Here is a 15,017-nt window from a genome sequence, read left to right as displayed (position 1 = left end):
TGAGTTTGCTGAGGAGAAAGGAATCTTTCTAAACTGTGAGCAGTTCCAGCAAGGCGGCCAGTCTTGGCTGGCTTTGTTCCTGAGGAAGAATGGGATTGAACACTTTCCAGACTGGGCACAAGGAACATTTGCAATTGAGTCCCCCGCAACACACGCACACATATCCCTGGCCCATGTGTGCCTTAGATCAAATGTGGGGATTACATTCCAGGGGATGGATTATGAGTACATAACTCAAAAGAGAAATCTAAATACAGAAAAATAGCCCCAGTAATACTCTGGACACTTAAGTACACTTATTCTCCTTCTTCGTATGCACCCAGGAGTGGATACAATTGCATAGCTGATTTATTTTCCCAGAAAAAATATAAAGAAAAAGGAAAATTGGCCCAGGATAGGTCTTCCAGTTTAAAGCTCTTAGAAATGGCTCTGGCCAGAGTATAAACTGTCCAGACTTGTGCTTTGTGCAAAATGCAAAGGAGCTCCCCGTACTGTGTCCACATCCCCACTCCCACCCTCTAGAGAAGAGGGTTGGGCCAGGGAAAGGGAGAAATCCAAAGACAGATCAGCTCATTGGGAGTAATCTGTGATCTGTGGTGATAGTTCACTAAAATATACTTCTTTAACTACCTTTTTATAAATTGCCCCAACCCACGCCCCATGTTTCAACATCAGTCCTATTATCAAAAATATCTCTTCTTACAAAGTATTTTTTTTATTTTAATAAACTAACCACAGATTAAGGTCAGCTATGGCTTAACAAAAGAAGCCAGAATGTTAAGTTCATTCTCCAAAAGTAGAGAGAAAGGAGAAAGAATCACTTAAGTAGGAAAAAAAAATCACTTTTTAAAATGTTTTTGCTTGTTGGGGTCTTTTTGTTTCTTTTCCTTTAAAGAAAAAATTAGTCAATAAAATAAGTTGCTTTCTACAGAAATGCAGCAGCCAGTTACCACAGAGGATGGTAGTGCTCTATTTAGGTTTTTGGTTTTGTTTGAAACAGTCTGGCTAAATGTCTGCCATTCCCCCCATCCCTCCCCAAGTTGCACTCAAACTCCAACGTATGGTTATTGCTAAGTAGTTAAAAAACAGATCACCTCTGCACCAATTCATCTGGAGAAAAGTCAACACACACAGCTGCTCTTCTCATCACTCTCTTCCCCTTCCCAAAGGGAACTTTTTTGTTTTTAAATAAAAGTCTCTTTTAAAAAAATCATAACCCTTCTTAACTTAGCTGAGCTCAGCCCTCAGAAAGGATGAGGAAAAGATAGGGGGCAATCTCCTCTCAAACTAGAACTGATGACAGATGACTGTTTAGAAGGAAATAAAACTCAAGAGGAAAACGATTCCCCTTTTAAGTTCCTCCCTTTCCCATCTCAATAAACTGTGATTTAAACTATCCCCTCCCTCCTAACAAACACCCATAAGCACACTGCCTTGCCTTTCCAGATCTCAGGAGGAAGAATTTATACAACCCTAATTTCTACCTTAATTCAAATCAATAGCAAATTTGTCCAATTTCCAAATTTCCCTCCACACTCCCAATTCTACCACCATGTGCTTTTTTCCAACCTAAAGAACTTTGGTCTATTTTTTTCTTTTTTTTTTACTGAGGATCTCCTTGCCTATTCCTCCTCCAGACTTCTGCCCACCTCCCCCCCACACACCCCAATCCTTCCCCTACTACTTTTCCTTAGGTCCTGGGATAGGACCCAAGGTGGGTTATAAGACAGAATCACCACCTTTCCCCCCTTGTACCTCCTTAGTCCCATCAAGTCAAGCTCTGCAAAGGAATAGTACAGCCCTTGAGGCGCCGTTCAGCCCTGACCTGCTCTTGCCAGCCTGGCAGCCCTCTAGCGCACACACACTTAAAAGTTTCCAGCCAGGCTCCCACAAATATTACTGCATTTGTCCCGTCAACATGGGGGCTGGGTCTTGATGAGCCAATTAGTTGAGCTTAATCTTCTTTGTTTAGCCACCTTGCCCTCCAAGGTTCCACCCATTCAGAACCTGTGCACCAGTAGCTCCCCACCCGGTTCACGTTCCCTCCTCCTCAGTTCTTCCCTATAACAGCAGGAGCAGAAGTTGTTTGTCTCAGGGTGTCCATAGAAGCTGCAGTTCGGTTGTTTGCATTTGGTCTGGGTTGGGGGAAGCCCCTGGGGACCTCCAGCCCATCCATCTGGCTCAGGGGGCTCTCTGTAGCCGTTGCTATAGGAATCAGCCACGCGGAAGGAGGATGGTAACAACGCACCCCTGTGAACTCCATCTTTGGAGTGACTGCCTGGCTCCAGAGGAGAGACGCTGTCCTGGTGGGGGTAGGGTCGCCCAGGAGGGCACTGTCTGGGGAAGGTGGCATATGGTGGTAGGCCCCCCCCACATGGACCCCCTGCCAACTGCCTCCGGGGTTCCTGGCAGTGGACTCCACCCCCAGAAGGTCGAGGGATAGTAAAGCCCCCAGGATAGCCAGTAGAGAATGCCATTGCCTTAGACTCTGCTGGGGGGGCAGTCAGCTGCTCCTCCCCGCCATCTGGCTCTGGCTTTTTGGCTGGAGGAGGACCACTCCCTACCCCTCCATTCATGATCTTCCTCTCTGCCTCCTTCTGCTTCTGTTCTGCCAGGAATCTCTCCTCAGCATCAGAAAGGTAGCGCTGGATCATCTCCTCCTGATATTGGTGACGGTGACCCATCTTCAGGGTTCCAACAAAAATAAACTTCCCCTCCCCTTGCATTGCAATCCTCATAATGCTCAAGCTTTGCATCACCTCCTGGCTATACTTGCTCCCTCCATTGCCAACAGACTCAGATGTGGGCTTCTCAGATACTGGCCCATCCCCAGCTGCCTCCTCCTTGCCACCCTTCCAGCTCTTCAGTGAGTTTTTCTTCTTCTTCTCCAGTGTTTCAGTGCCACTGCTAATCCCTGACCCTGTTCCCACCCCTCCAGGCTTAGAACCCTTGCTGTGCATCAGGCCTCCCATGTTTTTCTTGAGCTTGCTGCCCAAGGTTTTGCCAAAGCTGCCCAGTTTGTTAGCCACAGAATCTGCTCTCTTTTTGTCCTTCTCCCGATCTCGCTTGGACTTCTCTTTCCGCCTGCTGCCCTCATTGCTGGTAGAACTGCTGCCAACTGACTCCTTGTCTGAGTCTCCAGACTCAGGAGTGGACCGGGGCTCATCACCAGCTGAGGCTGTGGGGGACTCAGGCTGAGCCAGAGGAGCCTGCAAGAGACAAAAACAGTGCTGACAGTTATCTCATTGATCTGGGTGGGAGAAGCCCCCAGGGACCTCTACCCCACCCATCTAGCTCTCACTAGATGGGTGAGCTCCCTATAGCCACTGCTATAGGAATTGGCCATGTGGAAGAAGGGTGGTAACACTCTTATGAACCCCATCCTTGGAGTGACCACCTAGTGACTGCCTTGCTCCAGAGAAGGGCTGCAGTCATGATGGGGGATGGGTCACCCTGGAGGGCACTATCCTTCCCCGGCTCCAGCTCTCTTATGGGCCGAGAAAAGATGTATCTGATATCTAACATTTATCTCACCCACTGCAATTTGACTCCCTTCAGTAATAAGGAGACTTCAAAATGAAAACTTGACTGTTCTATAGCAATGAGCAACTGTACAACACATGGCTTCTTGGTGAGAGGCCCAGACACTAGAATGTTCTTTGTTATAAATTTCTCTATGCCAAATTCTGCTCAAAATTAATCTCAAGGAAGTCTTGACTAATTACAATCAACCAAGCCTAACCATTTTGCATCCCCTCAACTTTTACACATTCAGCATTGGAGTTCATCAATTTGCCCTTTCTCCTGCGTTCCTGATCTAGCTCAGAACCCAAGGAATCTGGAGCTCTTTAAGCTATTCTGTCTCAGTCTGGTGTCCAAAACAGAGCTCTATCTACAGAGGGCTTGGGTCAAAGTAATGATAACCTCAAGTTTAACAAAAAAAAGTCCAGAAAACTTTTCTTAAAGAATGTGTTTTAGTATCAGCAATCAGAGCCTGGTTGGAGAGGAGATGTGGAAAACAAAGGGGACTAAAGGGTGAAAAGGCAGGAAAAATCTGACATTTTCTAACCTTGAATCATAAGCTACCACTCAGATTCAGAAGATCACTACCAGATCTCCTTGTTCTCCCTGTCACTGAAAATGAGGACACACCAGGGCAGGTGTGGCAGAGTCTTCACCTGTGCATCAGAGGATAGTGGGATCCACTTCACATTCATGTAGCTATGCAGCAGATGCAATTTGATCTCTAGGGACAGAATTACACTGTGAAAAGGAAAAGAAAAGAAAAACTTCCTGTGACTTTTTAAAAGCAAAGCAGTGTGACATGGCTGGGAAGAAGGGTGGGAGAGGGCTACATGGCTTGGGACTCAAACAGGGTTGGGTCTGAATTATAGCTCTATCAATTATAAGCTTTATGACCTTGAGCAAGTCACTTCAACTCCCTGAAACTCAGCTGGGGTCGATAATGAGTATAAATAATAATATGTATCCTGTGGGGCTGTTGTGAAGATTAAAACACTATTTGGAAAGGGCCCAACACAGTGTCTAAAAAACAGGAAATACTAAACAGTAGCCATTGCTATTGTTGTGGCTATAAATATTATTTAGAAGAGCTTTTGCTTTTGATAATCCATAAACTCTGGATTTTTAAATCAAACCCTCTTAGCTGGGACCCAGTTGCAGGAGCCCAGAGAAGGAAGCACTGGGTAAGAGGTAAGGGAGCAGGAGCTTTTATATTCCTACACTCTTCATAGGGAAGCTGTGGACAGGAGGAAGCCTTAACAAGCTACAGGGAGGTAGAATGGGGATGAGGAGCAGGAAGGAAGGTATTTTTCTTGCTCACTGTTTAAATTCCAGAAAGGCAAAAACCCAAACTATTTTGGTCAACTATTCATATTTGAAGCCCCTCTCACTTGGGCTGGGATAAAAAGTAGTGATTTGATTATCTTGATTTTCTGATCATTGTTTTGGGGATTCTGGGATGTATCTGTGTAGGAACATTCTTCCTATTGTAAGAGAAGAACAAATCGAGATCCCAGGATTCCCATCAGGGAGAAAAAGCAGCTGCATAATGCAAGAGTCCTGGTGCTCAATCTGCCTTCCACCTCTCCATCTTCCCAAACACACTGGAGTTAGGATGTGACTGTCTTGCCTCCGAGCTGAGGGAAAATACCTGGGAAATGGATGCTGCATGTGATAGAGATCCCAGCTACAAAGCAGAATGAAAAGGCTAGGCCTGCCTCACCTGGCCAATCGGACATTGTCATTGTCATCTTTCCCCCACTCCCAGCCTTTTCCAGGGTCCACAGCAAAGTGCAAGGGCAGCAGCTTATGCTCTGAATCCGTAAGTGGGATCACAGCTGGGGAGGAAAAAATATGCCATTAAGGAGTCTCCTTGAGGAGTGAGGAAGGCAGCTGAACACAGAATTACTTCACTAAAAGCATACCACAGGCCTCTACTTATAGTCACTTTTCAATTCTTATGCATGAATTACCTCTGGCATTAAAGCCAATTAGCTAGTCTCCCCTACCACCCAGTATACGATTTAGGACACAAATCTCCACGACTCCTTATCAGTCAGTCAACTAACTCGCATGATGTTCTTGCCAATTCACGTGTATTCAGGGAATTCAAAGTCATCATTAAGACAAATGCTGCAAAGAATCACTTAGAAGGTCATACGAACTTCATACCTAAGTCCTTTACTCCACAACAGGAAATACAGACCATATTTTTTCGCCAAACCTTTTTCTTTTTTTAATGAAAACCCTGGTATATCTTATAATTTAGTAAAACAGTATCAACATACAAGGTCTGGGCTTGCATGTCATTTAATTCTTTCCTCTTACATTAGCTCTCATTCCATTTTCTCAAGTAAAGATAACGCAGACAAAAGACACTTCATTCAGCACCTTGTTCCTTGGCATTCTCCTTCTGCTCCATGGAAACAAGTGCAGAAAAGTGGGCCTGATCATAGGCAAGCACCAGAGGGGAGCGGTGACACTGGTTGGCTGGGACCTCCAAAGGCAGATAGATTCCTCCAAAGGGAATAGGGGCAAATGCTGCAGGAAACCACAAAGATTATTAATAAGGCTATGTCCTTGCCCAGTGGACAATACCTCCACCCTACTCTGCCAACTGAGTGCTCCTTTCACTCCATCTCATTTAATAATTCTTTTCTAAGAAGGCCTGTCAACTAACTCCAATTGCTTTACACTGAATCTCTTGAGAATTTTGCATTATTCTAATTTATACTTTGTCTATATATCCCCTTTCCTGCCTTCCTCCCAATGCTTAGCCCAAGGCTCTGCAGAAAGGGGGTTCTCAGGGTAGAGTGAGGATTGACTGGCTGACTCACCTTCCCCTCCAGAGTCCCTCAGCATGGTGTCTGCCACAACAACTATGGGCCTCCTGAGCACATGAGCAAGAACAAAGACGTGGAACTCTTCTAGGCTCTCATATACAGGCTCCTCTGAACTCTCCACCCTAGAACGGCAGGAGGGGAGAGAATGAAAGGATGCAGTGGAAGGGAGAGGGGGAAAAAAAACAAGAGATCCCTGAAGACCAGTTCTGCAGAAAGAAAAAAGAGGATTGTCCTTTCTTCGTTTTCCAACTGATATGATTACTTTATGCTACTATGGCTGTTTTTACTTCAGTTTCACAGATTGGGAAATCCAAGAAAAGAGATTTGAAGGCTTGGGGGTTAAAGTGGTGTTAAGGTATCTGGAGGTAATTCCTATCTCTCAATATTCATCCTGCTCAACAACCTCTCCCAACTCTCTGTATCTAGTAGCTTAATACACAACTGCATAGCCTCATCCTGCTTACTCTATACATAACCACCCACACATCATACTCATCATATCTTACCAAAAAACTCCAAAATTTCTCTTCCTGTGTTCCTTTACTTAAAGAACGGCCTCACCATCTACCCATAAGCCTAATCAGAAATTGTGAAATATTTACTGTGCTTTATCTCTCATCTTCAATTAATCTCCTGGCTTGACCAACTCCATCTCCCACATGTTTATCTGTCTCCTCTGGCCTATCTTCAATCCACGACCTGGTTCATATCCACGGCCCTCTTTCCTAATTACTACAACTGCCTCTTGTCTCACTCCTCTCCACTTCATCACCCACTCTGATGTCAGTGTGTGCAAGTACAGTCTGACAAATTTGCTCCTGTTACTCACATACTCAAAATTCAATGGTCTCCCAACCTCTAATGTTATTCAATATTGGGTGCTTGTTACAAACATGGATTTATGGGCCTTACCTCAGTCTAATTCGATTGGACTTTCTTGGGGTAAAGGTCCAGAAATCTGTTCTTTTTTTTTTCCCCCCCCCCAAGAGACAGCGTATCTGCCACCAAGGCTGGAGTGCAATAATTTGATCATAGCTCACTGTAACCTCAAACTCCTGAGCTCAGGCAATTCTCCCACCTCAGCCTCCTGAGTAGCTAGAACTACAGGCCTGTGCTGCCACACCCAGATAATTTTTTCGTTTTTTGTAGAGACAGGGTCTCGCTATATTGCCCAGGCTGATCTTGAACTCCCGGCCTCAAGTGATCTTCCCACCTGTCCTCCCGAAGTGTGGCGATTACAGGCATGGCCACTGTACCTGGCAGAAATCTGCATTCTAAATAATTCTCCCAGATTATTCTTATGCACAACAAAGTTTGGATAGGTTATAATTTTTAATTTTCTATAATGAAAAATTTCAGAATTTTAAACATATTCAATACTAGAAAGAATATTATACTAAACTCCAATGTATCCATCACTCAGCTTCAACAATTATAAACACATGGTCAATCTCATTTCACTTATACCTCAATATATTTCCCTATCACCCTTCACCCCCATCCTACCAGATTATTTTGAAGTAAATCTTGGACATCGTATCATTTCATCCATATATATTTCAGTTTCTATCTCTAAAAAATAAAGGACTGCTTTTTTAAACAAAAATACCATTAATTTCACACTTAAAAGAATTTAACAATAATCATTTAGACATTGTTCCCAATTGTCTTATAATGTCCACACATTCCAATTGGTTGATATGTCTCTTAAGTGTCTTTAAACCTGTCAGTTCCCTGTTCCTTTTTATTTTCCTTGCAATTTATTTTTTGAAAATACTGGGTCATTTGTCCTACAGTTTTCCAAAGTCTGGATGGGACACAATTTTAATTCCTTAGCATGGCGGAAGGCACACCTTAGCATGGCACACAAAAAATGGACTACCCAGCCTCATCTCTCATTTCATACCACATACTCTATATTCCAGCAATACACCTGTAGTTCCTAGAACATACCATGCTGTTATACACTTTTGTGCCATTGCCATAGCTCCTGTCTTTCCTTCTAACATCCTCTTAGCCCAGAGCTCTCTAGACACTGGGCTGCGGTAGCCCAGTAAGAACTTCGTAAAGATTATTTCCTGCTCCCCTGCTTAGTCATACTTACCCACCACAGTTGGTTCCATTGGTACCTAGATGCATTCGGGGTTCACTTGAGGCAAGCTTTATCAGTTCATTCCATTCCTTCTGCCATTCTTCCTCTGTGTATACCAGCCCTGACTGTGTTGAAGACAGACAGGGGACATCAAGCAATTAGAGACTAGATTCTAAGAGGCAATACCCATTCCAACTTATTCACTGTTACTCCACTCTCTATTCTCTTAGCACTTGGTTGACAATTGTACCACGAAGTCAAATCTCTTCTCTCTTTCATAGTCGAGATCCGTAAAAGAATAGTCTATGATCTTTCTCACATTTCATCTTCCATTCTTTTTTGACCCATTGTAATCTGGCTTCTGTTTCTGCCCTCTACACTATCACCAGCCTCCCACATACCACTTTGCCTAACTGACTCTGGCAAAGGACAGTCACCTCCTAATTGCCCAATTCAGTGGACTCTCTGGTTCTCATCTTTCTTCACCTTCATGTGGCTTGTTTTCCTCTTTAAACTTTCTTCTCCTTTATCTTCCACTAATACTACTTTCTCCTGTTTCTCTGAAATCTGTCTCCTCCAAATATATTGGTGTTGTGGCAATGATTTAGCCTTGGTTCCCTCTGGGATCTCTTCTAATGCCATAATCTCATCCACTATCATCTATATGTTCATGACTCTAAAATGTCCCTCTCCAGCCCAGATTTCCCCTTAATTTCTATATTCATATATCCAGCTGCCTTCTGAAGACTTCCATCTGACTATGGCTATCTCCATCTCTAGATAGTCAAAACAGAACTTCTGTTTCTTCCTAAACCCACTCTTCTTCCTATATTCATACCTTAGTGAATAGTACCAACTATTACCCAAACACCCAAGCTAGAAACCAAGGAGTTATCCCCTCTCTTTCTTTCACTCACGCCACACCTGCATCCCTTCAGTCAACAATTATTAAGCATGAACTACTACAACGCACCCTTAACTGGTTTTACTACTTCCAGTCTTGTATTCTTCTGATCCATTTCTACAATGCTACTTGAAAATGTTTTCTCAAATTGAAATCTGATAATGTTTGCTTCCTGATACAAATTCTTTTAAAAATCTTCACCATCTATTAGATATAATTTAAATTCCTTATTTGTTACATACAAAGCCCACTTTCTGGGCCAGGCGCGGTGGCTCACGCCTATAATCCTAGCACTCTGGGAGGCCGAGGCAGGAGGATCACTCAAGGTCAGGAGTTCAAGACCAGCCTGAGCAAGAGTGAGACCCCGTCGCTACTAAAAATAGAAAGAAATTGGCTGGACAACTAAAAATATATATATAGAAAAAATTAGCCAGGCATGGTGGTACATGCCTGTAGTCCCAGCTACTCAGGAGGCTGAGGTAGTAGGATTGCCTGAGCCCAGGAGTTTGAGGTTGCTGTGAGCTAGGCTGATGCCATGGCACTCTAGCCCAGGAAACAGAGTGAGACTCTGTCTCAAAAAATTAGCTGGACAACCAAAAATATATAGAAAAAATTAGCCGGGCATGGTGGCACATGCCTGTAGTCCCAGCTACTCAGGAGGCTGAGGCAGTAGGATTGCCTGAGCCCAGGAGTTTGAGGTTGCTGTGAGCTAGGCTGATGCCACAGCACTTTAGCCTGGGAAACAGAGTGAGACTCTGTCTCAAAAAAAAAAAACCAAAAAAAACACAAAGCCCACTTTCTGGCCCCTAACCACTTCTCTAGTCTCATATCTCACTGAATTTGTTCTAGTTCCTGAAATGTACCATGTTGTTTTATACCTCTGAGCTTTTGTCGAAGTTGTTTCTTCTGCCTGGAGCAGCCCACGCTCTATCCACCTGGTGAACAACTTAACTTACAGGACAGAACTCAGGTAACACTCCTCTATGCAGTCTTTCCTAAATCTCCCTGGTAGATCAACCGCTCCTTCCTTTGTGCCCTCTCTCCCCAACTGCTATACAGACTTCTATCATAGAAGTCATACATGTTATACTTTGTTACAATTTTGTATTTACACGTCCATCTCCTCCTACTACTCTTAAAGGCAAGGATCATGTTGTATGCAATTTTCCCCGTGCCTATTATATGACCAGTGATCAATAAATATGTGCTAAGTAAAACTATAATTTTTATCAAAAGAGAGCATGCAATGATATAAGCAATTTTAAAATATATTGGCTTCAGAATGTATATGATGATTTAGAAGACAAGTTTACCTTATTAATTTTATTTGGCTGATATTAGTAGTAAAGTAAGTTCACACTTTTAAATGCACACTGACAAAGTAAAAGAATTCACACTGAAAACATGAGGGGCCTCAGGAACAAATTTAATAGGAATTAAAGAACTGTTGTGAGCACATTTTACTTTAATAATAAGAAAATTACAAAGCTATTTCCAATTTGTAAAATGCTATCACAAATTTTATTTCAATTAAAGCTAAAGAGAACAACACACAGGTTATATATGGGGTGCTCTGGTCACTCTGACATACACATCCAGCAGGATCTGTCTCCCTCTTCCTCTCACCTACTTTTGCTTCCTGTTTTAATATACACGGCCACTAGGTGGTGTACACTTCTAGTCGTAACACTTAAGAAAATGTTCTGACTGAGCTTTAGCACCAGTTTCAACACAAAACAAGGAAGCCCAGAAAATCAAAAGTAACTTAGTTTGGTACTTGGTCCTAGGGAGCTATCACTCCCAAGGTGGAGTATAATGGTATGAATGGTCTAAGTTAAGACAATTAGGTAGGCTACATTTTCAGTATGGAACTTACATTGTGCTGAGCAAAAGGAATAAAACAATTGCTCCTTCACTAGCTGCTATTCTCTATTCATGTATTTCCACTGGGGAGTTTGAGAGGAAAGGGTGACTGACCAAAGATAGAACTTGGGTATTTCTGGGTCTCCTGGTTAAACAATATCACAATCTAACCCCATCTTTAAAATAACAACTATAATAGCTTTAATAACTGGAATGGGGCATACCTATTCTCTGTTACTATCATTTCTTTTTCTTTCTTTCTTTCTTTTTTGAGACAGGGTCTCACTATGTTACCCAGACTGTTTTTGAACTCCTGGCTTAAAGCAATCCTCCTGCTTTAGCCTCATGAGTAGCTGAGATTATAGGCATGAGCCACCATTTCTATCATTTCTACTTAATTAGTTGGCATGCTCAGGTTTGGTCTTTTCTTGTCTCTTCAGTGGTCCAACCTAAGGTTCAGGTATGATTTGAACTCAACAGAGCAAAGAAGGCAAAGCTGACTACTGATTTGCTTTGGGTTCTAAATTCTAGGCTGGCTCTAGCTCAGGCAAAAGAAGCTTTCCACAAGGTCTCGCCCAGCTTTTGGTGGTAATAAAGAATGTCATTTATGTGGCTTTGCCCCTACGACTTTATTCCCTCAGCAATCTTCTGAGGCAGATTGGCTGACCAAGGACAGGATGCTGATCTTAATATCATCCTACTTTTAACAACTGGATTCATTGTTTTTGAGAAAGAAACATAACATATTTTACTTACATATTTTAAATCATCAGGATATAAAATTCTAAATAACTAAAATAAATAAATCTCTTACTTCTATATTTTTCCAGTTATGATAAAGTAATAAAATGAGAAAAAAAGAAGATGGAAGAAAAAGGAAAGCTTCGAAGAGATATTCCCATATTCAACACTAGAAACACTCAGCCATAAACATGGCAAAAAACAGATATACATGAAGAGCAGAAGATACAAACACAGAAGACAGAGAGAGAACCAGAGGAAAGGGAAGTGATAGGTAAACTTTTTCTGTAAAAGACCAGATAGTAAATACCTTTAGGCTTTGTAGGCTATATATTACAACCCTGCTATAGTAGAAGTAAAGCAGTTAACATATGTGAACATACATGAAAAAGGCAGGACTATGTTCCAATAAATTTTTTTTTTTTTTTTACAAAACAGTCATAGTTAGTCCAACCCCTACTATGGAGATAGAAAATACAAACAATCCAGTGTTATTTTCTTACATAAAAACAGCCATTTGCCAAATCCCTGAGGAGTACCATTCAAACTCAATGTAACAGGGATGTTTTCTGAAATTTTAAATAAACTAAAACTGAGCATATAAAAAACAAATGGTATGTATGTCAATTTCTATAAGGTTTGAAAACATATGTCCTTAAAAATTGGTCTCGCCTTATTACAAGCAAAAAAACAAAACGATACAAAAATCCTATGGAATCATTATATCTAATTTTGCAAGAGACTGCCCCTAAAGGCTACTGAGCACTTATCAGGTGAAAATGCACAGTTAGCTACTTCCTCTGTAGAGCTCAGCTTCCCCACACCAGGTCTCATGACTACCAGAAGGCATTTACCCTATGATGTTATTATCTGCATTTTATATAATTGTCAGGATTAAAAAGGGAGTAACACTGACCTAAATACCTGGAGATATTTCTTACTGGTAGGCACTGGGTGACTTTGGGAAACAAGGTGCTCCCACCCAAGCTCTCCCACCTCTTTATTCTGCTGTGTTTGCTGCCATCTCCAGCGCCTTTTCAACGCTTCCTTCTCGACTCCCTTCTCCATCAGTGCATACAAAGCTTTCCGCAGCATCAAGTCCCGATCATGGAACCCCCACATCCCTGTGGCAAGAAAGCATGACCGTAAGACACCTTACCTTGACTCAATTCCACTTACCAATTATGATACACAGACCCTGGCATGAAGGAAATCAGGCTAAAGCCCAGGTTTTGATAAACCTGTGATTTAGGGAAGAAGTACATAATCAAGAAAGAAAAGATGTTCCTACTCTGGAGGTTCAAAGACAGAGAACTTGAAAGTGGGGGATATACCACATCCCACAAACTCCTGACAGGAAGCTCTTACTCCTGAAGCAAGTCTAACAAACTAAAATACAGAGTAGCAACAGGTAAGACTGGCCTGGCGCACAGAAATCAGCATAAAAGCTTGAGGGATGATGGAAAAATGAGGACTTTTTTTTTAAAAGCTAAAGGCAAATAATATATTGAGTTACAAACAGGCTTAACAATTTAAAGTAAGTAAGTATCACAAAGGACTGCTGAAAACCTTTTTATACGCCAAAAGAATACATGGTAAGTAGAATTAGACACACACACACACACACACACACACACACACACACACACACACGTAGAGCTATATACCTCTTGTTTAACTGTTGCTCATTACTTCTACGGGTGAGCTCTCAGAGCAAGGCCCAAGTTAATCTCTGTGCTCTCCTCACATCTCTAAACAAGACTGAAAACCCAGGGTAAGGCTTGCTCCCATCTCCTCCTGTGCCAACACACACAAACACACACATACACACATACAACCTTGCTCTGAACCATCGCTTCTGCCTAAGATCAAGGTTGGCTAGATCAAGTCACATATATGAGATCTGACTCAATTGCTTCCTTTCTACAGGGGAATGAAGGACTGCTTTCAAGACTCACCAAGAGAGGCTGCATGCAGGAGGCAGTTCCCATCTCCAGTAGTTGCCAAAGGAAGCAGCCTCTGACAGGTGGGGTCCACACTCACCCACCAGTTCAAACGCCCTGCAAAAACATGACAGTGGAGAAAAAGGAGCAAATTATCGATGAAGACTTTCCCACTTCCCTATTTCTAAAACAAACTGCAAGTTAGCCTCCCCTAGGAAGCCTACCAGCGTAAAACCATCACTCTATTACTCTTTACATCTTTTTCACTTATATCTAGTCAAGCAGAATCTGGTGAGCATGATCGGTTAGATCAGTGGGTCTTAAATGGGGACAATTTTGTCCAAGGGGACATCTGGCAATGTCTGAAGATACATTTGCATGTCAAAACTGGTGGGGAATGCTACTGGCATCTAGCGGGTAGAGGCCAGGGATGGTGCTAAACATAATGTAAAGCACAAGGCAGCTTGCATAACAAAGAATTATCTGGCCCAAAATGTCAATAGTGCCAAGGTCGAGAAACCCTGGGTTAAATGATGAGGCCAAGGTCATAAGTTGAAATGTGTTGGCTACTTGGTCTGGCTCTGATTCCTTCCCTCTGATCAAGAGACCAGTATTTTTTACTGTAGAAAAAAGCTCAGCATAAATCCATCATCAGTCAGACAAAAACAACTCAAAGCATGTATTTAAAGTGTTCTGCCAGTACCACTTGCATATATGAGTATGTCAGCACATGTGTGGTGTGACTTTAAAGACACGAGCAATAAGATACAAAAAACACCCAAAAAAATGAGTCTCAATTCTGTATAGTTATCCCGCAATTGCCAACCCATTATTTACCTGAGGAAAATATTTTATGCATGATGCTTATAAGTTTTCTTGCACTAATGAGAAGTTTACAGAAAGAAAAACTTGCTTATAAATCTCACCAGCCTAGATAACTTGTTAGCTTTAAAAAAATTATATGTATATGATTAGTATAGAAGGTTACAAAATGAAAAATAAAAGCTTCCTTTCCATGCTGCATCTCCCACCTCCAGTCTTCCTCCCATGGAATATATTAATACTTGATTAGCTTTCCCAGAACTCCCAGCTGCGTCACCCTGTCATAT

The 15,017-nt window shown here is 42.2% G+C and overlaps 1 protein-coding gene across 1 annotated transcript in view; it reads right to left on the bottom strand.

Moving 5' to 3' along the window:
• Window positions 1-890: 890 nt before the first annotated feature.
• Window positions 891-15,017, bottom strand: part of OTUD7B (OTU deubiquitinase 7B) — a 21,682-nt gene continuing 7,555 nt past the window's right edge. Inside the window, 8 exon segments of the mRNA XM_012658932.1 lie at window positions 891-3,209; window positions 4,179-4,263; window positions 5,246-5,360; window positions 5,914-6,063; window positions 6,360-6,487; window positions 8,470-8,582; window positions 12,962-13,089; window positions 13,924-14,081. Coding sequence (XP_012514386.1) covers window positions 2,001-3,209; window positions 4,179-4,263; window positions 5,246-5,360; window positions 5,914-6,063; window positions 6,360-6,487; window positions 8,470-8,582; window positions 12,962-13,089; window positions 13,924-14,081 — 2,086 coding nt within the window. The 3' untranslated portion in view covers window positions 891-2,000.

The sequence above is a fragment of the Propithecus coquereli genome, unplaced genomic scaffold (genome assembly GCF_000956105.1).
Source record: "Propithecus coquereli isolate 6110/MARCELLA unplaced genomic scaffold, Pcoq_1.0 Scaffold59, whole genome shotgun sequence".
NCBI classification, from domain to species: domain Eukaryota; kingdom Metazoa; phylum Chordata; class Mammalia; order Primates; family Indriidae; genus Propithecus; species Propithecus coquereli.
Note: the sequence above shows the minus strand (reverse complement) of the source record. Positions and strands in the feature narration are given on the sequence as shown.